The 25,295-nt window shown below is 39.0% G+C and overlaps 1 protein-coding gene across 2 annotated transcripts in view; it reads right to left on the bottom strand.

Annotated features, from left to right (window-relative positions):
* Nucleotides 1–1,317: 1,317 nt before the first annotated feature.
* LOC117303810 (cyclin-dependent kinase-like 4) overlaps nucleotides 1,318–25,295 on the bottom strand; it is a 31,342-nt gene continuing 7,364 nt past the window's right edge. Inside the window, exons 3-12 of one of the 2 annotated variants that reach the window (XM_033788173.1) lie at nucleotides 21,146–21,355; nucleotides 16,030–16,224; nucleotides 14,397–14,575; nucleotides 13,311–13,423; nucleotides 11,809–11,948; nucleotides 9,304–9,516; nucleotides 7,970–8,101; nucleotides 6,577–6,812; nucleotides 3,216–3,454; nucleotides 1,318–2,179 (exon numbers count right to left, since the gene is read on the bottom strand). In XM_033788173.1, coding sequence (XP_033644064.1) covers nucleotides 2,010–2,179; nucleotides 3,216–3,454; nucleotides 6,577–6,812; nucleotides 7,970–8,101; nucleotides 9,304–9,516; nucleotides 11,809–11,948; nucleotides 13,311–13,423; nucleotides 14,397–14,575; nucleotides 16,030–16,224; nucleotides 21,146–21,331 — 1,803 coding nt within the window. In that variant the 5' untranslated portion in view covers nucleotides 21,332–21,355 and the 3' untranslated portion in view covers nucleotides 1,318–2,009. Of the gene's footprint in view, nucleotides 2,180–3,215; nucleotides 3,455–6,576; nucleotides 6,813–7,963; nucleotides 8,102–9,303; nucleotides 9,517–11,808; nucleotides 11,949–13,310; nucleotides 13,424–14,396; nucleotides 14,576–16,029; nucleotides 16,225–21,145; nucleotides 21,356–25,295 lie in introns of both variants that reach the window. The other variant, XM_033788172.1, reaches the window with a different exon arrangement.

A 25,295-nucleotide genomic window follows, 5' to 3' on the forward strand; every position in this document is an offset into this window, starting at 1 on the left:
CTATAAGTAGATCTAAACTATGGCTTCTACTTTTTCTGTGTGCAACATTTTCTTCGCCTATTCAGAATAAACTTGAGGTAGAAAATAAATATGGACATCCAAATATTTCTTTTCCATAAAGCATAGAAAAAGACAAGAAATTGCCTCAAAAACCTGATTGAATTTTTTGGGGACAAAGTTCTGATTAATTCTGCATGTGTATTTATGTAAGTTTGCTTTATCACATTCCAACAGAAAATAATGTGATTCTTTACACATTACAGCTTTAAAAACTTCACTTTCTTAGTCAAATGAAAAATTCATTTATGTAAAACTTGACATAAAGTAAACTATGCATACTATGCAGTGCTATGAAATTAATCAAGCATAAACCCCAAACTCACATCATAAGGACATGCATACTATACACTATACAAAAAATTGTTTTTTAAACTATACATAGGGTATGTCATGGAAACTTCACTGAAACACCGTCAGTGTCACATACAAAAAGTGCCTATGATGTTTGTCAAACAAGACCAATATTTTGGGTAGCGATGCGTGTATGTTCCAAAAACACCAGTATTAACACCAGGCACTGAAGTCACAAACGGCTTCTGTCTGTTCGCAGTCTGCCATTTTGGGAGTCAAAACGATCGTAAAGATCCGGTGCATGTGTCAAATGTTGTAACGCTACACATGAAGTGTTGACCTGATGACAAACGAGGTCCACATACTGTAGGGACTTGACACACTATGTGGACTAACACGCCCACACAGTGTAACAGTGTTAAAGAACAGGATGAATGTCCACAGAGTGTCTGACACACTGTTTGCAGCTGAGGGCAAGCGATGAAGAGATAGACACAAGAATGTCCTGGACAGCCTGAAACATTACCGCCCTCATACGATGACGGAGGACTGAGATCTGTGGCGATCCCAACAGCAGGTGCATCCATCATGGCATCCTAAAGCCCAGCACAACAGTCACGGGATGAATGAATGAAGTATTAAACTGGGCAGTAAACAATTTAGGTGACGTGTCTGCAGTCATACGCTCACTACATCCTAACATGCATTTCGACACTCAAAATGGCAGACCATTGTTGTCTATACACGCTGAAGACTGTACAACCACAGTTAATCATAGTGAGCAGTTCAACGTTCTTCAAACTCTACCCAACCTAAATGTAAATGTAGGATTTAGTTGTTCTTTAGTTTGTTTAGTTGTACCTCTTGTTCAATAGACCGATCCATTAAGCTCCGCCCCATTGCATATTGACCAATCACAATGCAACGAAGGTCCGACACTAAGGCCCGACATGCGTGCGCATATCTTGGCGTGCGCGGCAGAGTTGTGCAGAAAGGCACTGGAGAGCCCCATGTGTTCTTGCTCACACGTTCGTCTTGGGTGGAGCCTACTGGATGGTCTATTCACGTCAGCACAAACAATCATCATCATCATTACTAAAGTGTTACTCTTCAATTAACACCTAGCTACATGTAGCCAGCCACCTAGCGAGCTGAGTGAAAGGAAGCACTGCAGGAACGGACATATGAAAATCATCATTTCATCGAAGATTGTTCATCAAGATCTGTTTGGTATGAATCTGAAGATGACATCTGGCTTATTTCTCATTTCCAAATGGCTCATTTCTCATGTTCATTGCATCAATGGTGTCTTCCATCTTCAACAGTTTGAATGAAAACCTTGCCATTCAAACGCTACTTTTCCCGATCCAAGAATTAAACAGTGCCACATTGGGCATACAAGCTCACTGTACGTGTCTTTGTATTAGGCACACATTACCAATGTCAAAGTATGGCGTGGTCTATCGAAGCATGCACAGCCAAAGTATGGCGTGGTCTATCGAAGCATGCACAGCCAAAGTATGGCGTGGTCTATCGAAGCATGCACAGCCCAAGTATGGCATGGTCTAATCGAGTCACCAGCAATAGTCTCTTCTCTTTAACTCCATTTTATCATACAATCCTATAATATAAAAGCACTGTACATGAATGATCCGATGCTATACAGCAGGCAGATTATGTTCTCTGAAGTCATCTGTTGATGAGGATTGGTTGAGATGGGAGCTATTAGCACCACTATGAGTCGCATCATGATGGCCAATGTGGGGCATGGGGGTATGCTGACTCTTCTTCAACTTGTGTTTCTTCTCTGACTTTCTGTTGGAGTCAACTAAGTAAAGAAAGAAAATAGGAACAAGTTAATGAACAACCTATTCATTACTAATAAAACCAGAATGCAGCAATAATTGAAACTGATGGGCAATTATCAAAGAAAACACAAAATATATTTCAAGAAATTATTGCAACAAAAAGATAATAGCTCCCCTTTTATAATATAAATATCACTATCAATGCAGGTTCTCATAATAAACACCAGAATTTGTTGAGCCCTTTCAAGAAAGTTTAAGATATGTCCTACTCATTGCAAAACTTGGTAAGGAAAAACATCTGTAACTAGCCAGTCTTAAAAATTTAGCAGAAATACAAGTTTTGGCGATGGGAAGTGGTTAACATCATCCAGATATTTCTTCTATAAAATATTTTTTTTTTTTTTTCATCTTAAATGACAGCAGCCCTCTTCAAGTGATATCAGATCAAATTTCCACAGTAAACTCTAAGGCCAGAGCAAGAGTTTCATCATCCATTAGACTATTTCTAAACCTCAAGGGTAAGTGTACTATAATAATGCAGTATTTTCAGGCTTGGTGTATCATACTTTCATTGCATAATAAAAAAAACCTGGAAAAACTTACAAAATAATTGCTTGGACAAGGTATAAAAAGGACTACTACTGGGATTATTCATGGCCGAGCGCAAACCACTCAAGTTCTCGTGTTTTCAGCCTTGGAGTCACAGTTATGGCAATTTTATCCCTGAGCAAGACACTTCTTTATCTGAAGGATACAGCAATTATTAACCATAATTGCTGTATCCTTCAGAAGTGATATAAAGCCCAAGGTACAGTGTGTTTTGTAATGTACATTCAAGAATCCTGTGCACTTATTAGCATGTTAAGAGCAGAGATTTGCCTAGTATGGTCAAATGCAGATTGCGCCACAGCATCTCGTTAACCATTACAAGGTGCAATAAACATGTAAATGGCTATCATAAATCAAAAATATCTCTTCATACCTGTTGAAAAAATAATGAGCACTTTGAGATGTCAGTTAGATGTAATAGTTTAGAGTACTATTCTTACGACTTACTCTCAACACCAGCTAAGTTTGGCAAGTGTGTAATCTCTCTCTCTAGTTTAGGTGATGATGCGCCTTTGCCTTTACGCTGACTAGCCATCAAGACATCAAACTGTAATGGTCTTTCATGTAATAAAGTCTTCTCTGATTGGACTGGTGTTGGCATACTACCACTATGATGCACTGATGGAGGTTGGGCTGGCTTCTTGAAGTACGTATTCGTTGTGCCTTTCTTCACTTTTTCTGACCCCCTGAAACCAAAAAAGTTATGAAATGAGTTAAGTTTTTTAAATCCTTTCTTAAACCATAGGCAAATGAAGGATTAAAAGTAAATCATTGTTTTCGACCCAATAAATGACAAAGATCTGAAAGTCACCTGGAAATAGAATTTTTTTTCTTTCAAACATAAGAGTATATGCTTACGAACAATAAAACAATTTTTTTAGTTATTGTTTGTCACGATTTATATGTTTAAAAAATATCTAAAAAGTTGTTTGGGGGGTTGACTCCGCCTACCCCTTTTGTGACGTCAATCGAGGCAGACTTTGCCTGCAATGCGCATAGTAAACACACGTGCAAAGTACATGTACGTCCAAGTCGTGAGTTGGTACATTTCAAAAAGTGTTTTTCTGCATTCAGCAGCAATACACCTGGTTGGCATTGCCGGAATTTTTTATTTTTTTTTTAAACGTACAAACTCACGACTTGGTCCGTACATGTACTTTGCAATTGTGCTTACTCTACGCATTACAGGCAAAGTCTGCCTCGATTGACGTCACGAACAGCGCCCTCTCGGGTCGGGGTCTACTCTTAAATTTGTAAATAACATAAGAACTGATTTTTTTAAACCTTAGTTAACTGTTTATTCACATTTTACTCATCAAAACACATATATTAGTGACAAAAGCTTTATTTTGAAAAAATACCACTTCCAGGTTTTAAGATATGTGTGGTTCAGTGTGTGGTATACAAAATATATTGAACAACTCTCTGGTGAAGTTAAATGTTTACAACTCTGCTTAATTAAATCATAAGATAAGTGTATATGGAAACAGACATACATGTATCCCAGTGCAGAATTCACTTCTACTTGAGCTGTGCATACTTCACATTACTTGACACTCTTTGCCAACACAGTTACAGGCCTGGAATTAAACGGCGGCTACGACGGCCGTCGATGCCCTTCCAACTGGCCGTGATGCCCCTCGAAAAAATACCATTTTCACATCCAAAACTGCCATGCCCCTTTTTCCCGTTGGCCGTCGTGCCCTTTTTTTTTTTACCCAAGCCCACAATTTTATTATTGACACAAACATTTGTTTTTGGCTGACTACTTACGGCCGACAATATTATTCCAGGGAACTCTATAGCAGTCATGGTATTAAACGTTACAAGCGCAACGGAGATTCCACTCCTGAGCGGTCCTACTACTTGCCGTCAACTCGCCGACTTGCCGTCAACTCGCCGTCAACTCATTTTCGTGCCTTCAACTCATTAAATTTACATGAAAAATCTATAAAAAGGGGGCACGGAAGTGTTAAGTCTGGGCTACACTACATATTTCTCATGGTTTTCGGTACAAATTCATTCACAAAAACGACTTTGTGTTGATAAAAAAAAAGTACCAATCATTGACATCTTGGGCCAAGACTAATCATTGTGAAAAAGCAAGATGGCGGCCGACAGTTTTTTGGCTTCGAGAATTTTTTTTTCACGAGAAAAAAAATAAATTTTTATTCCGAAATATGACCTAAAACTTACACGAATGCTCTTTGAGCTGATACTTTACAGTTCTATGCTTCTTTTGTGGATTTTAAATGTATATTGGAGGAGTTGACGGCGAGTTGACGGCGAGTTGACGGCGCAAGTGAGTTGACGGCGAGTTGACGGCAAGTAGTAGGACCCCTCCTGAGTCATCGCACACGCTAGCGTTAACCTGCATCCCATACAATCCACACGCTCGTTTATCTGACGTCCTGATTTAACAAGGAACCAGTCTAACACAATCCATTGATCAACAGAGGGCGCTGTTGTTAAAATGCCCATATGGTATATCCTCTGTTTGTGAACGGACGAAATATTGTTGGTGAATAAAATGACTCTTGGAAATGTTTACGAAGGAATTTGCCAAAATAAAGACGCAAAAAGAGCGTTTGGAGGAAGATGTAAAAGATGAATTTGAGAACTATGCCCCCAAATGCAAGAAAGTTAACTTACGATTATTTTTGTCTTCATAAAATTTTTTTTTTTACTTCTTCTTTTTACAAAATCATTTAGTTTCTTTATGAAGATATGATTTATCAATATCTTGAATAACATATGATTTATCAATATCTTATTAATAAAAAACTGTTCCATTGGGTTAACCACCCATAGGGAAACCTCTAGCAAACTTTTTAATTTACTTGTTTAATAAGGCTCATGACCCTTACTGGCCTTCGCGCCTTCTATATTTTGAAACTTTTGGCCTTGGTGCCCTTTCTGCTGGCCTTGATGCCCTTCAAAATTTGCCTATATCCAAGGCCAAAGTGGCCTTGCCCTAAAAAAATTGTAATTCCAGGCCTGCAGTTAGCACAAACATTTTGCACCAACCTTAGAGAATGCTGACAGTAAGGGCACAATTCCATAGTAAGCACAGCCATAAAATTAATCCCTTGTTAATCTATTCCCAACCATGGTGATTGTTTCCAATTGTTAAATACCACCCACAATAGATACAGGCATTGTGTACTGGTAGTACAAGAGCTGACCTGCATACACACATGATGTAGGCTTTAACGGACATTGCATGCTATTCAATCACAATTTTTAAGATTTTTCAAATGGCAAACAATTAGCAGGCATGTCAGCAACTATCCATAAAAAAAATTTTAAAAGATAAAATCAGCTGAAGAATTTACAGTTTTGTTTTTGAGAAAATATGCAGACGGAGGTCCTCATTGTTCAGTGCGACTTGGCTATCTCTAGGTGAAAGCCAACCATGGTACTCTGAAATCTCAGGCCGTGTCCCAAACGGTGACTACAGCTACGACTACTCAGTGCATCTGTCAGTGTTGAAGAATAGCTCGCAACTAAGCCATAGCTGTAGCCACACTCACCGTTTTGGACACGCCCGTAAGCTCGGTTCATACTTCCTGCGAATGCAAATGCCATACGAATGTTGACGTCACAAATTCGCAACGAAAAATTTGCAGCAGTTCAACTCTGCTCAACTCACTTGCGAATATCGCTGCGAAAGGAGGGTTGTGACGTCAAATTCACGTCAAATTCGCAGGAAGTATAAACCGGGCTTTACCCTCACATTGATGGATGATGAGAACAACAAACAAATATTGATTCCATTAATTCAGGTAATTAGGAATATCTGACATACCTTAAAGGAGATGGGCCTGACGTATTACTGGATAAGTGACTTGATTTGGATGATGCACCTATACTACCCATGGTTATGGTACTGATGGGCGCTGGGGTCGTCTGGCTTAAATGTGACTGTGATGTTGCATTTGATGCACCATTATGACTGACAGTAGATGGGAGCATCTTACTTGTAGGATTAGGAGAGCCGGTCCTTCCAGATGACTTCTTATGAGACTCCGATGCATCAGATAACTGAAGGAAACATTCAAATATTAATATTTTATAAGCAATACTTTTGCAACAAATTTAATAAGCTACAAAAACTGCTTCTGGGAAAGAAAGAAACAAATTCGCAATGAAGCCTCTGTTAAGGCATTAGCTAAGGGAATAAAAGGGTAGTGGTGAGGTCTTAAGCGGCCATTAAAAACCGACAGGGTCATGGCAATGTGATAAAGGCCTGAGCCGGCTATGACCCTGCTAGGTTTTAAACGGCGGTATAAGAACAAGTCACTACTCCTTTATTCCCTTTCATAAATGCCTTTTTGGTTAACAGGCGTAATAAAGTAGGAAACTCTGTAAACAAATTATCTGTTTTTCGACGCTCTTGAGCTCTGTACTTGTGGTTCATTTTTATGAGACAGTTTTCGGATATGCATAGGTAAAGGTATGAACATGTAGGTAATTCACTGTATAATAGTTTACAATACATTTGTTGAACATTTATTAACAAAAAAATAGTTAATAGCCAGACACTTCAACCATTAGAGTCCTGCTTTAAGGTTAAATGACCACACAACAATAAACAGGCATACTGGTGTTTATGAAGCAGTCAGTGCACAGAAATGAAAAGAGAGAAAGTTGCAAATAACCAGGGATGCAACAAGGGATGAACAATGAAGAAGAAGACAAAGGGGCGGGGGTTTAGAGGAAAGGGGCTGGTTTAACCAGAGGTTGGAAAGACAAAAGATACAATGGAAAGAGGGAGAAAAGGAAAATTAATTAGTGAATGAGAAAGAATAAAAACCGATACTCACTAAAAAAAAAAATTCATACATTCGAAATTAATCATCAGCTATATTTAAAAGATCTGGACCCAATTTCATGGCTCTGCTTACCTGGCGCATTCTACGCTTGCGATCACCATTCTTGGCTTTCAAGGCAAGTCCAGAATTTCTGTGCTAGCTGTGTAAGTGAAGAATGCCTAGTAACATGGACTACACACATGTGCAAGCAAAATTTCCCTGCTCACTTAAGAAATACGCTTAATGTAAGCACAGATTACCCTGCTTCCGTAAGCACCAATTGGGCCATAAAATTGGGCCCTGATTGAAGTGTTTTGTGAACCCATCCTATAATTTCCAGTCATTACTTAGCAGTTATACTTAGTTTTGATTTGGTAGTACCTGTACCTTCCTTGTTGTATCTGATGCAGCTTTAATATGTCTATCACTCGTCTCTGGAGGTGTTGTTGATGGTTTGTGTCTATCGGCATCAGAATGTCTTTTTCTATTCTTCTCTTTTTCGGAGTGACTGTGACTCTCCTATAGACAAAAAATATCAACATTAGTTCCACTGTTATGTTTAAACTACAATTTTCAAATTGTCTCTGAGGGTCATGTGGCAAGGCGTCCATGGAAAAATAGGAACATTTAATGGAGCACAAGGGATGTTGTTTTACCTCGGTAACAAACTGTGAAGTTTGATTGGTCGAGAACCAATCATGTGACGCGCAACAAAAACGCATGTTACATGGCTCGACGGGGGGCCGGGTAACATGAAAAGTGATGTACACCGGTGTACATCACCTTGATCGTTCCCAGCGTTGGTCGATTTCGCGCTGTGTACCAAACAACCGCGGGTTCGAGGGAATTGTTTCTTGTTTGTCTGCTTATTAAACAATGAATAGTCCGGAGTAATAATAATGTTTGAAGATGACAACAGAACTTCGAGAAGAGGAATAACAATTATACAAAGGTATAACAAAACAATTGTTGCCATTGTGACTGGGGTCTATGAGTTCTGTACACCCTCGAGGGAAAATGGCACCCTCGGCTTCACCTCGCATTCCATTTTCCCCCTTAGAGTGTACAAAACGCCATGGACCGAGTTCCCTTGAGGGGAAGATCATCTAAACAAACAAACAAACAAACAAACAAACAGACCCCGTCACAGCGTGCAACAATTGTATAATGTACACATGATGTATACTTTAGAAGACTTTTCAGGCTACTTCATCACAATTTTCAGATTTTTCCACGAGCAAAGAAATCAAAAATTAGATTAAAATATGTACAGACAATTTTGGAGCAACCAACTGCACAACGTTAAAATGTGATATTCTAGTAGCACACAATTAAGAGATACAAAGACAAATCAGATTTGTGGTTTAAAACAAAGAAATCACATCCCTGGTAACAACCTGTGAGTGTTTACAAGGTGCTGCGGCACATTCAGCAGCTACTGCCAGAAACACCGGGGCATACCCCCTTCTCTTAGCGCTAAGTGTAACTAGGTTCTTTCATTACACACCAAACGCGACCAACAGCGTTAAGTTCATGCAATCCAAAAGACGCAGCAATAAAGGTAAAGGACACAAGTGTCATGACAGGGACTCCAACCCACACTCTGACGATTAGAAACACCAGAGCTTGAATCCAGTGCTCTAAGACCTTTCAGCCATGACACACCAGGTTAACAGTCACAAGTGGACTGGTGTATATAAAGATCATGAGTTTGTCGTTACCTTCTTGCTCTTTTTACTCTTTTTCTTCTCCTCCCCACCCCCTTCCTTCTCTTCGGACCCAGACTTGAGAAGTGGATTACAATCAAACTCCTTTGCAATCTTGATTCTCAGCTCTGCTGGGAACTTCTCATGGAAGCCATCTTTCTGAAAGAACTCATGGCGTATGAGTTGAGAACACGTTGGCCTCTCATCAGGGTCTAAATGGAGACAGCTCTGTAGGTGTGAATGGGAATAGAAGAAGTGGAAATGTATTATCTTCCTTGGTACGGGGGAAAAGGCAAAGGGGGGAAATTGTGAGTAGCAGCCCCCCTCCCTGTTTGTCTGCAACAACAGTGGCAGAGACTGCCATGCAAGAATCAGACTTCTCAGCCACAGCCGCAGCTGCAAGAGAGAGGACAATTACACCCCCCCCCCCCCGGGCGCAGTCCATTGTCAGTATTGACGGACAGATGCCTACTATATCTTAGAGAGGTAACGAGGGAAGATACCGAGTAGTCATTGTTCTCCAGGGTGGACAGGCTAGTGTGGTGGTATCTTTTCTCTCCTTCCACCGCTAAGACCCTGGTTAATAATCTCTATTTGTGTCCTAATTGTTAACCTTCTTAATATTTAAGAATCATACTAAAACAAAACTATGAAATGTTTAGGTGTCCAAGGCTATATTAAAGTACTTTATACATGTTCCAAATGTCAATGAAATAAAGAATGTCAACAAAAATGTTTCAGATTTTAGATCATTTCAACACACAGGAAAAGTAAAAATGAAGGGGAAAAAAATGCTTTTGACAAAAATACATTTTTCCTTTTGAATGACATATTTTGTTCTCAAAAAATAATAAGATATTGGCTGAATGCAGATAGGATTAGCCTGGAATGGCCATGGACGGCATATTCAAGATGAAGGCTACACTTAACTGATGTGGGCTGTTGGCCAACAGCCCACATCAACTGTCACCAGAGGCATGTTGCCACCTACTCCTAGGGCTGAAACTGCCACCAGGGGCATGTTGCCACCTACTCCTAGGGCTGAAACTGCCACCAGGGGCACGTTGCCACCTACTCCTGCGGCTGAAACTGCCACCAGGGGCACGTTGCCACCTACTCCTAGGGCTGAAACTGCCACCAGGGCGCGTTGCCACCTACTCCTAGGGCTAAAACTGCCACCAGGGGCACGTTGCCACCTACTCCTAGGGCTGAAACTGCCACCAGGGCGCGTTGCCACCTACTCCTAGGGCTGAAACTGCCACCAGGGGCACGTTGCCACCTACTCCTAGGGCTGAAACTGCCACCAGGGGCACGTTGCCACCTACTCCTAGGGCTGAAACTGCCACCAGGGGCACGTTGCCACCTACTCCTGGGGCTGAAACTGCCACCAGGGGCACGTTGCCACCTACTCCTAGGGCTGAAACTGCCACCAGGGGCACGTTGCCACCTACTCCTAGGGCTGAAACTGCCACCAGGGGCACGTTGCCACCTACTCCTGGGGCTGAAACTGCCACCAGGGGCACGTTGCCACCTACTCCTAGGGCTGAAACTGCCACCAGGGGCACGTTGCCACCTACTCCTAGGGCTGAAACTGCCACCAGGGGCACGTTGCCACCTACTCCTGGGGCTGAAACTGCCACCAGGGGCATGTTGCCACCTACTCCTGGGGCTGAAACTGCCACCAGGGGCATGTTGCCACCTACTCCTAGGGCTGAAACTGCCACCAGGGGCACGTTGCCACCTACTCCTAGGGCTGAAACTGCCACCAGGGGCACGTTGCCACCTACTCCTTGGGCTGAAACTGCCACCAGGGGCACATTGCCACCTACTCCTAGGGCTGAAACTGCCACCAGGGGCATGTTGCCACCTACTCCTAGGGCTGAAACTGCCACCAGGGGCACGTTGCCACCTACTCCTAGGGCTGAAACTGCCACCAGGGGCACGTTGCCACCTACTCCTGGGGCTGAAACTGCCACCAGGGGCATGTTGCCACCTACTCCTGGGGCTGAAACTGCCACCAGGGGCACGTTGCCACCTACTCCTGCGGCTGAAACTGCCACCAGGGGCACGTTGCCACCTACTCCTGGGGCTGAAACTGCCACCAGGGGCACGTTGCCACCTACTCCTAGGGCTGAAACTGCCACCAGGGGCACGTTGCCACCTACTCCTGCGGCTGAAACAGGGTTACCCCCTTCACAGTCCGTATGGATGTAGGCATGGGTATCATCCACTAGGAGCCACCTACTCCTGGGGCTGAAACAGGGTTACCCTCTTCACAGTCTGTTAGGATGTAGGCATGGGTATCATCCACTAGGAGCCTGGCTGGTAGAGCAGATTGCACTACCTTCCAAACTTTTTACAAAGCAATTTGGTAAAGTGTCTTGCTCAAGTGCACAAGTGTCATGGCCGAGACTCGAACTCACACTCTGCTGCTGACAACAACAGAGTCCTGTGACCTACATGTACATGACAGCTCAGACTCGACACGCATCAAGAGATACATGAATTGCTTTGACGTACCTTCATGACTTTGATTGACAGACCCGTCAGTCTTGGGAATCTCTTTTCTAATGGTTCTACATTCCGAACTTCAGGAAGACGCATCCCAACAAACAAAGGATTCTTCATAAACACTTCCTTATGTCTCTGAATCAAGTTACCTGCCAAACAAAAAGCATTCACTACATTATTAAAAATACATGAAGAAAAAAAAATGAAAAAAAAAAAGTTTCAGGTTTATTTAAAAACATTCAAAAATTTGCAGTCAAACGATCGAATTGCATGATGAATTTAAAATTCTATAAGACATTCAAATCACACAAAATAAAAGATTAATTACACATTCTATACAAAAGGAGAAAATCTGCATTAGGGCATAAAAATTGGGTTTTAATTTTTTTTTTTTTTTAAATAGTAATGCTATAAGACAGCCTTGGGCAATACAAAAAAAAATTAAGAGATGGACAAGAGAGATCACCAGTACCGACACTGAAAAATCAAGATACTCCATGACGGGTGTATTTACATACCCCCCCTCCTTTATATTAATGATAATAATATGAAACATTTATATAGTGCATAATGCAAGAGCCTCTATGAGCAACACAAAACACCAAACAATTAAATCAAATATATAAAGCAACTGTTACAAAACTAAAGATTCAAACAAATGAGTCATTTAACGTCCCTTGAAAATCTGAAGAATCAATTTTCATGAAGGCAATGCAATAAAGTGGAAGGGTCTTTGACCATTTAGTTGAAAAAGTAGTCTGAGTCAGTAGGGATTGGCCAGCAGAACAAAAAGCACGAACAGGAATATATTTATGCATAAGTTCAGATCTTTAGACAGGAGATAGGCTTTAAAGAAAGGTGTAATATTTTGCGTTATATGGCACTGTACTCTCTAAGTCTCGCTTCAAGCACAGGACAATAAATAGTGTATCCAAGACAAACAAAATTCTCATCTTCATGCTGTATATTATCTTTAAACCCTTTTTGAGGGCTTTACCAATATCAACCCCCATAAACTGTCATTTGAGTAATAATAATAAGACTTGTAATGCGCACATATCCACCCTGCTCGGTGTTCAAGGCGCAGCACATATCCACCCTGCTGGGTAAAAAAAAAAAAAAAGAAGACACAACAAAATTAGCCCTTGAAAACCTGTGACATAAGATAAGTTTTGAGAAGAGATTTGAATTTTGTGATACAAAGACAAGATCTAAGATTAAGTGGTAGAGATTTCCAGATGCGTGGCGCAGCTGAAGAAAAAGACCTGTCACCCCACGAGTGTCGAGACTTGGGTTCAATGAGGAGAAGCATGGAACTTGATCAAAGATTCCTTGAAGGAGTGTAAACTTGAAGCAGTTCAGAAATATAGTGGGGAGCCTTGCCATTAAGAGCTTTGTGGAGAATGAGCAGCAGCTTGAAGATGATTCGTTGAGAGATAGGGAGCCAGTGTAGTTGTTTCAGAATGGGTGTGATAGAACAGGATTTTCTAGGAGTAGTAGCTGTGACTTACCAAAGCATTTGATGATGTGGTAGAGCTGATCTATATCACTATCTCCTGGAAACAAAGGCTCTCCTGTACACATTTCAGCTTGTAAACAACCTAGCGCCCAGATATCTACAGCTCTGTAGGAACATTGGATAGTGTATATATATAGAGGATTCAATAACAAATAGTTGTACATTACAATCTTTCTTATGTACTTGAAAAGTGTCATCAATGGTACAATGGACCCTTCCCATCAAATATGCTAATTACATTCACCCATGCGTACAGACCCTGTTGGTTGGCAAACGCCATAGAGTTGTGCACTAAGCAGACGCGCAGTCGTGTCTGCGTCACGCACCAATTAGCCGCGTACAAAACAGCGCGATGTTCCCTCATTTTGGCAACCAAAACTTTAGTGCGCGCACGCTACGTGCAATTTACATATTTCACGGGAAGGGTCTATTGTACAACCCATACTTCACATAGTCACAAGATATACTCAAGTATACTATTGGCTTTGGGATGTACCAAGGCAACACAAATCAACAAGATACATGTTTGTTTGATTAGAAACACATATTTGTTTATTTGTTATACAAAACTTTGAAAACCTGAAAAAGCTTGGCATTTAAGTTTAAAACGCAAAACAAAAAGAGGAAACTGAACGAGTAAAGAAGTCAAGTCATGTATTCTAGAGGAGCCTGACAAGGTTGCAACAACACTTCAAATTAAAGGCACTGTACATAAATGATACACATTTGGTAATTACTCAAATTAGCATAAAACCTTACTTGGTAACGAGCAACGGAGAGCTGTTGATAGTATAAAACATTGTGAGAAATGACTCACTCTGAAGTAACGTTGTTTTCGAGAAAGAGGTAACTTCCCAGTAAAATATCAAAAGAATTCTGGCCAGAAGATTTGTATTCCTATCAGAAAGCACATTTTTTTGTACAACAAGAGTGTTTTTTCTTCCATCATTATCTCGCAACTTCGACAACCATGCATGTTGAGATACACCAGGTGAGAAGACTGGTCTTTGACAATTACCAAAACGTGTTCAGTGCCTTGAACAACAAAAGTGAAACTAAACTGACTTATGATACTTACTTGCCATACTTAGTGTCTCCCACTAACAGCTCTGGTGCTCTATACCACCGAGTAGCAACATAATCTGTGTAGATTTCACCCGGTCCTGCTATCGTCCGAGCAAACCCAAAATCACACAGCTTCACAATACCAGATTTAGAAACTAAAATATTCTCTGGTTTAATGTCTCTGTGAATTATCTGCAAGAAACAAAAAACAAAAAGCTGACAACCTTTTTACTCTGGTAGATTAAACACTTTTCAAGATTATGTCAATTACATCTATAGGCTGACCAACTTTACACTGGAGAGAAGACTGCCATTTAAAACAACTTTTGAATATTCATCAGAAAACACATTACAAAAAATCTTATGTCCCTTAATCGTAGGGTCATATGCCTCTCTTAATATTTATGCAACGTCACAACGCTAATCGATGGGCGCAGCCACTGCAAGTGATGGGGGACAGGCGCCATATCTCATTTTGGGTAAGAATTATGACGTATGCATAAATATTAAGAGAGGCGTATAGATTGCTAAGTACTCCAAAAATAAATTACCATAAAAACTTACTTGGTGAAAAGCACTGCAGCTGCATATACATGTACATGTACCATGCAACTAGTTTGAGAAAGGAATCCCATTGCTGTAATATGCTTCAAATGTATTAGTTGTTCATCCTAAAACATTTGAATCTGAGAACTGATTTATTGCATCAGATCATTTCTCAGATATTTGAAGGTTGGTGTTGGTTTGTGAATGCTGTGAACAGGCGAATGGTATCCGCAGTCACCTCACTTCACAATAAGAATATGGCAGTCATGTCAAAATACAGCTAGTAGACACCAACTCTGTTTCACCTGTGATTTTCTCTACCTTTCTATATAATTTTGCCTATGAATCAATCTTAAATTGGCAAGAAACAATCTATCTTAACGTCAATGCATTAGAATTCTTTAGAATTCCTCGTACAGGATACGCCTCACGTTTACATAAACAAAAATTAGTGTACATGTACATAAGTGTACCTCGAACACATTGTAATATTGTTGCAAAAGTTTGTGAAATAGAAAAACGTAGATTTATGAATCATAGAGCAAGGTCCATCACTTGACTATCGTAGACGTGTGTAAACTTATATTCATTAATTGATCAAAAACAATCTGACAAATAATAATAATAATATTGAAGTCTTACATGTATATAGCAGACGTATCTACCAACAAGGTACTCAAGGCGCTGAGTATATATACAAACTTTCAGAAAGATAGGTTATTGAAGTGATGAATTCTGAGACCCAATTATGTAGCACCTCATATAAGGGTTTACAAGGTGCTACGGTGCGTACAGCAGCCACAGCCAGGTACACCGGGGCGAACCCCTTCTCTTTTTGATAAGTGCACTGTTTTTTTTTTTACATGCATTACACAACACATGGGACCAATGGCTTTACGTCCCATCCGAAGGACGAAGCAATGTTTAAGTGTCTTGCTTTTAAAGGACACAAGTGTCACGGCTGGGGGATTCAAACCCACAGTCTGCTGATCAGAAACACCAGAGTTTGAATTCGGTGCTCTTAACTGCTCGGCCACGACAATTCCACGACACTTCCACTTCCAATGTCTCTGTTAAGTCTCTAATCCTTTTATACTTACATTGTGATTATGGCAGAAGTCAATTCCTTTCAAGACCTGCCACATACAGCGTCTAACAACATTTTCTTCCAGTCCATTTGGATAGCGCTCTAACTCATCCAGTATTGTGTGATCGACAAACTCAAAGACTAAGTACAAGCGCTTCTTACGTCGGAAGACTTCGATTAAATTCACAAGGTTTTCATGTCGCAATTGCTGAAATAGGAAACAGAAGATGAAAACAAATAAGAAATAAAGTTAGTCATTATCATATAAATAATAAAGTTAGTTCTTAAAGGAACATTACAGAATTGGTTTTGCTAGCAAAAAAGTTGCTGGCAGTGCAAGAACTCCAATATCCACCATATACATAAACTGACAAACCTGCAGAAGTTTGAGATCGATCAGCCATCTGGGTCACAAGAGAATAGTGAAAAAAAACGATTACAAATTTTGCATTGCATCGATGCCAAAACAAAAAGGAATAAAAAGCTCACTGAGCGATAAACTCAAAACACGAAACTAGATTTTTTATTTCTCATCAAATATGAAATTTCAGACAGAAATATTTCAAGGGATGTTTTCTACTATCATCATCATTAGACCGTGTAAGTTTATGTCAATCTGTGATCTTCACGATTTTTGTTCCTTACCAATTCTGTAACGTTCCTTTAAAGCGCAATAAACAATAACCGTCTAAGCGCGCCTTACATTAGTGCCCAGGTCATTGGGTTGATAACATTCCTTTAATCTTTCTCAGCTCCCAAGTGAGTATACAGCCCCGACCTGCCATGGTGCTCCGCAAGCGTTTTTTCCATTCACATTATCAACCTCTACCCTCACAGGTACCCATTTATACCCCTAAGTGAAGAGGAGCCATGTAGTATCTCTGGACCCAAACCCACACTCTGGTGACTGAACCACCAGAACTTGAATTCAATGCTTTAAAACCACTGAGCCATGACATCCCATTCATTTCTTTTCATTACTGTAAAAATATATTATAGATCTGCATTACGTTGTTTCAATTTCAAAAACATCTTCCTCCAAAAACAGCATGGTGGAGGAAATTGTAGAAACATTGTATCTTAGCTTTAAATAAATAGCCTGGATGTACGTGTACACATACCTGACACTCGGAGGAGGTTTTCATTTTTGCATGGAGCATTTCCATGCAAGATACAATGCTTTTTTCAAAATCAAGATACAATGTTTTTGCACAGACGCAGCTCGTTATTATTTATATGCAATCAAGTTAAAGTGCAGTTACCTGTACAAAGTGTATGAAATGTTTTCAGGGGTCGATTTCACAAAGGTAGTCCTAACTAAGGACTAGTCCTAGGCAATGCTAAGAGATAGGACCAGTCCTAAGTTAGGATGAGTTACTGGTCCTAACTTAGGACTGGTCCTATCTCTTAGGACTACCTTTGTGAAATCCACCCCCGATTACATACATGATTTGCAAACTATTAAAACTTATACATGGTAAATAATCAATTCCTTGACTGGTATGGAATGTTCAGACATGACAGACAGGGCTTGTATTTACATCAGAGTTCTCCTTATAATATGAACAAGCTTAGGTGTATTGATGGCACATAAAAATTGTTTGCCAATGTGAGCAAAACTTGGCCAATAAGCAAAAAAAAAAAAAAAAAACACGTACTAATTCACAAAAAACATCAAAATTTTACCATTTAATTGTTGCTCAAGATAAGCATCGAGGCTAATAAAACCATGTAGAACAATTTCCAAAGACCCTGTTTTCTATTCAGCATCCTTTGACCAAACTTCCCAAAAGTTGGGTCTAGACTCCACAGTATTGAAAAATCCCGGCTGCCCTGGGAGAGCCCTGTACCTGAGCAGGGCAAAGGCCAAAAGTGGTCATCCTGAGCTCTAAATTTTCAAGTAGAGCACATGTATCTAAACCAAATACTTAAAATAATTTTTTTAATTTATGCGAAAATGTAAATCTAAAGGTATCAATTCCGCCCTGTCGCATTTTTTAATCTATTAATTAATATTCAAATGCTTAATTTTGTATTTATTTTTATGAATTCTTCCAAACTATCAATGACAAGTGTGTTTGACACTTTAAGCATATTTTGCTTTCAATTAACTCCTCCAATTAACTTAATGAGGCAATCCGTAGTGTTCATAACAGGACAAAAACAAGTGCGACAGGACGGAAAACAAGTGCGACAGGACAGAATTATTAAGTCAGTTTCCCATTGTATGTTTTGTTTTTATATGGTTATTTATACACTGGCTTAAAATGGATAAAAAACATTTAATTAGACCCATTTTTATAATGGTTATAGTTGATTAAAACCATGTGAATGAAATTCCGTCCTGTCGCATGTATATCATAATTAATCCTAAAGTAATTGAAAGAAAGAAACATGCAAAAATTTCTTTTTCTGTAGGTTAGAGTATATGAGGGTATACTTGATTATAAAATAAAACAATGTATTTAGTTGCATTAAATTTGCTAATAATTTAAAAGATAATTGAATGTTTCAAACACATGTTTCTATCGATCCGTCCTGTCGCGCGAATAATTTGTATTACTATGGCAACAAACTAAATACTATAAAAAAAAAATTGGCGCTTGCTTGGGTCAGTTGGTCCCTTGTTTACACACCATAAATTAATTTGTGTTTTAATGGTTCTATTATTAGATGCACTGAAAATACTACATCAAATTCCGTCCTGTCACACAAACGATACTTTTGGCTTTGGCCCAGCGTCAGTGTCAAGCCTAACACAGTCATCACTGGATTGAATCCTTGAGAATCTTATATCTCTATAGTAACTTCTTTAATCATTAACATCATCTCAAGTGTAGATATGACCCTCAACAATCTATGACTCAAATAATGTCCTCAACAAAAGATGTTTTCAGCTAAATTGTACAAATGTCTAACATTACTTTATCAAAATACATATTTGCACTTCATGATAAGTTTGTCTACACTTAAAGTGTGATTTTCTTGTTTCTTTGTGTCTGCATTAATACACGTATCCACACAATTCTGTACTGTTATCTCATGTTTACTTTGAAAACTATTGTGCAAGTTGGTCCTAATGACGGATCAAATGAGTGCGAAATATTATAATTCATACCACTAATGACTATCTAATCTTTCATAAATACGAGAATAATAATATTCCAACACCATTTGAGCACAAGGTCAATCTAAATCCATTAGTACATTCTTATTGCCATGGAAATCAAAGTACAGAGGACCAGAGTGAACTTCAACTTCAAGACAGTTGTGGGTGCGCTCAATTAGCTTTCCTGGGTCAACCCCATTGTAACCTACTCATCCATGTAAGCCCCCGAGATGATCTAATCGAACACCAACTTCCCCTAGCAAGAACACCAACTGATGCATACTTGGACAACGGAACTTAACTACAGTACATGTGCATCTTTCAATTTTGTATTGTGAAAAATGTGTATGTACCATGCTAAAAAAGAAAATATTTTGAATTGAATTTAAAAAATTGTGAATTCCAGCCCCCCCCCCCCTTTAAATCTGAACTTTAATCGAATGGATTGGCCCGATACATTTTAAAATATTAATTCTAAGGCATCATTTTCTGTCAAATATGTATGCACTAAAAATATGTGTATTTTAAACAAGTATATTTTCTTTCTTTTTTAGCTTTAATGGTGTTGCCTGTATTGTATATCATGTATGCAAATTAGCGGATAATGAAGATTTATAGCCCATTTATTGGAACTGACTAACCACACCCGCAGCGCGTTATGGGTGAGTACGTGAGTGCTCTGTGAGTTTATTGTTTACATCATCAGCGTAATTGAGTGTGACTGTGAGTGAGTTCATTGTTACATCATCAGCCTAATTGAGTGTGACGGTGAGTGAGTGCATTGTCATACATTGCGATCACAAATTGGTTCCCAAAAGTGTTTTATTTTACAATGAATGCATTGTTAAAACACAGTTTATTACTTCTTATGAATGCATTTTTGCTTCGCCCACTAGCCAGCCGTGCTATCAAACACGAAATATTAAAAGTCCAGCTGTAAATTTCAGGGTAGAGTCTTGTTGCAGGCTATACCGGCATTTCACCCCCCCCCCCCCCCCCCCCGGCTTTAATCAATTAATTTCAGTAGCGCAGGAAATGAAAATGCCTTACATTTATAGATTGCAGCATTTAGCATTCCCATTTTAGACTACTGGAATGGCCATCTTGATTATTGAATACTCTATTTCTCTTTGAAACTCATCAACATGTGGCATGTTCATTCTGGTAAACTACTCCAAACGACTATGAACGACTATAAGCACCAATTCTTTCAATCATTTCTCATGACATCAGTCGATCCCGGCCTATAAAAGTAAGCCTTCAGTCTTCATACACATTCACCTCACTTAGACATTAATTGCTATGACAACCAACAATGCTCTCTCATTTGCTTGGCTGTATTGAGTCTGTTCATTTCAGAAATAATTAGTCTTCAATACAACGAATCAAGTGCTTACAGGACTAAATATTTATGAATTTGTAATAATTATAAGAATGATTGTTATAAAATAACAAAAACCAATAGTATTAATTTTTGTTTTTACCCATACACCGTTGTGTGTGAGCACTGTATACTCAGTACTTTCCCAAGTCCTGTGAAAAAAATATCACAGGCATGTTACTCGAGTGGGAATCGAACCCATGACCCTTGCAATTCTAAAGCAGTGTCTCCCTAGACTAACGATAATGCCGGGTAGCTAGAGGCAGTTGGAATCCTGTTGGCCCAAGCACCACAATGACCAACAGACAAACAAAAGAAGATACAAACACTCAGACAATTTTTAACAGGTTTGCTGCAAGTGGATTAAACTGCCCCTTGCAAATTCCATTCTGTGTGGATTCCCCTAATTTGACCATCTACTCTATTACATTATAAATCTACTATCATTATCTTGAAACTGTGTAAGTTTAATGTAAATCTGTGGACATTGTGCTTGTAATACAAAAAGTACCCCAATCCTTTAAAATGAAATTTACCAGCAGCACATGACAAATTATACAATTCACTACAATTAATTATTTACAATAATTAACAATGTCTATATAATTATCGATTATTGATCAGAGCCGTTTGCCTTACCTTGAGCATTCGAACCTCTCGCAAGGCTATCTTTTTGACCATTTTATCGTCCTCAGATTCAATGAATTTCTTGATAGCCACAGTCTGATTGGTCTCCTTATGACGACACTTCATGACCATGCCATAGCTGCCCTCCCCGACCAAACCGAGGTTTTCATACTTCTCCATAGCTGTGAGGGTCCTCATGGGACCAATGGCAAGCTACTTTCACTGCAGAGTGGAAGACAATATAAGCAATTAGTTCATCAAAGTCCTAGCTCTGTTACTGTGTTCAAAAGGACATCATTGAAAACATACCTTTATAATAAGTAGGGAGGTTTAGTTGCACGTTATGGGAGCAAATTCGAGAATGTGCTGCCAAAAAAGTGCGTGTTTCTAGGTGGTATTACCACTTTGGGCTTATTTCGTATCACGTATGACGCCTGCACAAACATACCCGACGTGAAAAATGGTAACTTCACATTATGCTAAAATGGTGAGATTTTTACAAAACCATTTTTTTACGTAAACGTTCAAATATTTGCTCGTGTAATGTGCAGCTAAACCTCCCAATTAACTCTCGCCCAGCTTGCCTAGCACATTCTCGTCTAGAGAGAGCGGCTTCTAGAGAGAGCGGCTTCTAGAGAGAGTGGCTTTTGCTGGACTTTCTTTGCCTCAATGCTGCGGGCTTTGCTTGGTCATAGTTCCCCTTTGTTGTTGTTTTTTTACTTATCATTTTCGGAGCACTTGCAACCTTGGGAAAAGGTGTGTTTTTTATTACTATTATTATTAATAAAGTTGCTACTAAAAAATTATAATTTTGTGCAAACAAAATATGCTTTGCATTCAACTTTGCTCGAGCTAACAGAACCATTCACTGCTGCATCTACATCTAGCAGGTTTCACTGTTTACTTAGCTAAGGGCCTATTAGTTTGTTAAACTTGAGTTGGAATCTCAAGGAGAAGCTATTTTGGGTACAAATGCGTCCTTGAAGGTAGAATAAAACTTTGGTAATGACCCTGAAATGAAATTGTATCATGAATGCTTACTGTACTCGCTATAACCATGGTATGGTACTAGTAGTAAAAACATCCTGCAAAATTAATTTGTCTAAAATGATTTCGTTGATTAGAAATAAAACAATAAACACTTTTGAATCTGCGATGATTTATGCATGAATCATTTCTCACAACTTTGAGCGTTGATGTCCATTCCAGAATACTGCAGCAAGAGACGTGGGTGGGAATCACACTTACCTCAATGCTAAACCCGAGTTCATTAAACGCTTGTGTGAAAATACTTTGTTATTTACTCAGCAAATCTTTCTTGATATTTTTTCCTACTACATTGACAAAACTAAACGATGTTACCATGACACTTTTATAAAGCAAGTTTAATGAACCATTTACCAAGCAGCAACTTTTTATTAATTGATTGTACAAAATGGCCTATAGATTGATAAAATTCATAATTTTTAACTTTAAGACCTAATGATAAAGTTGGCAAGATACCACATTCTATTAAAGCCATTGGACACTTTCTGAACCCATGTTGTGCAATTGGTTTAAATGACTGTTTTTTTTATAATAAAATTCAGTGTTTTGACAGCTCAATTTTTACACAGAGAAGCTGAAGAACCGAAAAATAAAATAAAAATGCATTTAATATTTAATAGAATTACATACAGACCAATTTGAATTGATTAACTGCTTCGCCTAGCTTGAAATAGAAACCCATAGCACACACTGACCACTGAGTAAACATTTCAGAATTGTTACTGCTTGAGGGTGCTGATGATTTTCAAATTAATTTCCTGCTATTAAAAACCTAATTGTACAGCGAACCAAAAATCAATAAAAGACAGGTGTTCATCAAACTAGTAAAGGGCCATAAAATTTCTGTTCACTTACATGGTAGGCCTACTACATCAAGAGTATTTGTGTACAAAACAAAAGCAAGAAATAAGGGGGGGGGTGCCTACAAAAAATGTGTACAAAAGCTTACAACAGGGTACATTTTGTACGAGACACTAGACACCTTTGGTTTGTCAAAGACCAATCTTCTCACTTGGCGTATCTCAACATATATGCACAAAATAACAAACCTGTGAAAATTTGAACTCAATTGGTCGTTGAAGTTGCGAGATAGTAATGGAAGAAAAACCACCCTTGTCACACGAAATTGTGTGCTTTCAGATGCTTGATTTCGGGACCTAAAAATCTCATTCTGAGGTCTCAAAATCAAATAAGTTTTTATACTAGCAATCATTTTTAGTAATCACCAATAGTGTCCAGTGCCTTTAAACAAAATAGGCAATTTTCCCCAGTCACATTTTAAAACATCTAAAACTTGTTTTATAAATTTGTTAGATAAATTTGGTAAGTATCAAGGTTGGTACATGTTCTACATGTCGTGCTTAGCTGTACTAAGAAGTTTTATACATAGACCAGTCAGTTATCACGATCAGTTTAAAAGTAAAGTTTGATGGCTGTTTAAATATCAATTTTGTTTACAAATCGTTTACCCAATAAACGCAAATGAAAATAAACTATGCAAACATTGTGATGCCTATCTCAATGGGTTCTCATTATCCAAATATAGCAAATCCTCTTCAAAAGCTTCTGAACAAATCCAGCAACTTTCATCCCCCAAGAATTAGAAGACCCTTGTGAATAATGAGTGAAAAGCTTTGTGTATTGTATGTTCTGAATCTTGGACCACACAGTGCATGGGGGTTTGATTGTCGGATTGTTGCTTCAAGTGTGTATTGCTTCTGGTTATTGGGGCCTGGGGGTCATTTGTAGGGTCCTTCATTCTGGGCCATGGAATGGGTTACCTTAGTAACCATATTGTGTGCAGTGTGTCTTGAGATTTACACAAACAAGACATTCATGATGATTCAGTAGGCACTAGGCAGGGTGAATATTCAGTAAAAAAAAGGGTAATACATTATACAATATATGTACACGTATGTTTCAAGCTGTAATGATCCTGGGGATTCATGTAATTTTGTGTGCATATTATTAAGATAATCAATGTGTGGTGAAGAGGTTTTCAACTAGTGGTTTGTTCCCAACGAGGCCTGGTTTTTGATAATTTTACCAAGACGAAGTCGAGGTAAATTATCAAGAACCAGGCCTCGTATCGCGTGATGATGACACGCTGTCCCGGTCGTTGCTCTCGACCAATAGGAATGAAGAAACTGTCTTATAAGCACAGGTGCAAGCTCGCGTGTCACGCCCATGTTTCAACACTTTTTACTGGTCATAAACAAAAGGTTTATACACACCCACGCGACGTGCTTTCCACCAATAGGAATAGCGAAACTGTCTGAGGTATTTATGAATGTATGTACCATAGTGTAACCTGGTGTACATGCAAATTTCAATACAATTTTTAATCCAAACTTGAATCCTCATTTTTGAGAACTTTTGGTCATGAATCCTTGATTCTGGTCAATGTAATGAGTCATGAATTATCACTTATAAAATCAATGCTGCCAAAATGAACCACAGTACGCATTGAAGGTTGTCCATGCTAATTTTAATGTAGTTCTTGAGCTAAAAACAGTAAAATGTGTAGCTTTTAACAGCAAAATCGCACACTATGGAGACCTACAAATTCTGTAATTCCTGCATGTTTTGCAAGCTAGCTACAATGTTAAACTGATGAAATAAGCGCGAAAAAAAGTGGGTAGAAATGTATTAGATATAATCTAAAACATACACTGTTTGCTTCATTCCCTTTTCGTTGCTAGGTTTGCGCTGAAAATACAGTTTTTTATTTATCTGAACCCAACAATATAGCGACCCAATCATGCGGCAAACACCAAGTCAAATGAAAAAGAGAACGCTAAGTAATGTTCACAACTTTATCTGTAAATCAAAGATTTAAAGGTCATGGCTTTTAGGGATCAAATCTGTTGGCCTACAATAAGTTTGACTTTATAGGGCATTTTGGCACCATTCCAAATAAAACCCGCATTCAAAAAATAGCTCCTTGTTTGTCCTTTTTCCAAGATGGAGTCTGGCCTACATGTATAGTAGTTATTCATTCAGAGATGGTTGTATTTTGAATAGGCACACAACATGCAGCTAAAAACTTCAACGTAACCATTCAAAAGGTGAAAAGAACAGAAAAGTACTTCTGATTTTAATTTCAAAAAGACTG

The sequence above is a fragment of the Asterias rubens genome, chromosome 20 (genome assembly GCF_902459465.1).
Source record: "Asterias rubens chromosome 20, eAstRub1.3, whole genome shotgun sequence".
Lineage (NCBI taxonomy): Eukaryota > Metazoa > Echinodermata > Asteroidea > Forcipulatida > Asteriidae > Asterias > Asterias rubens.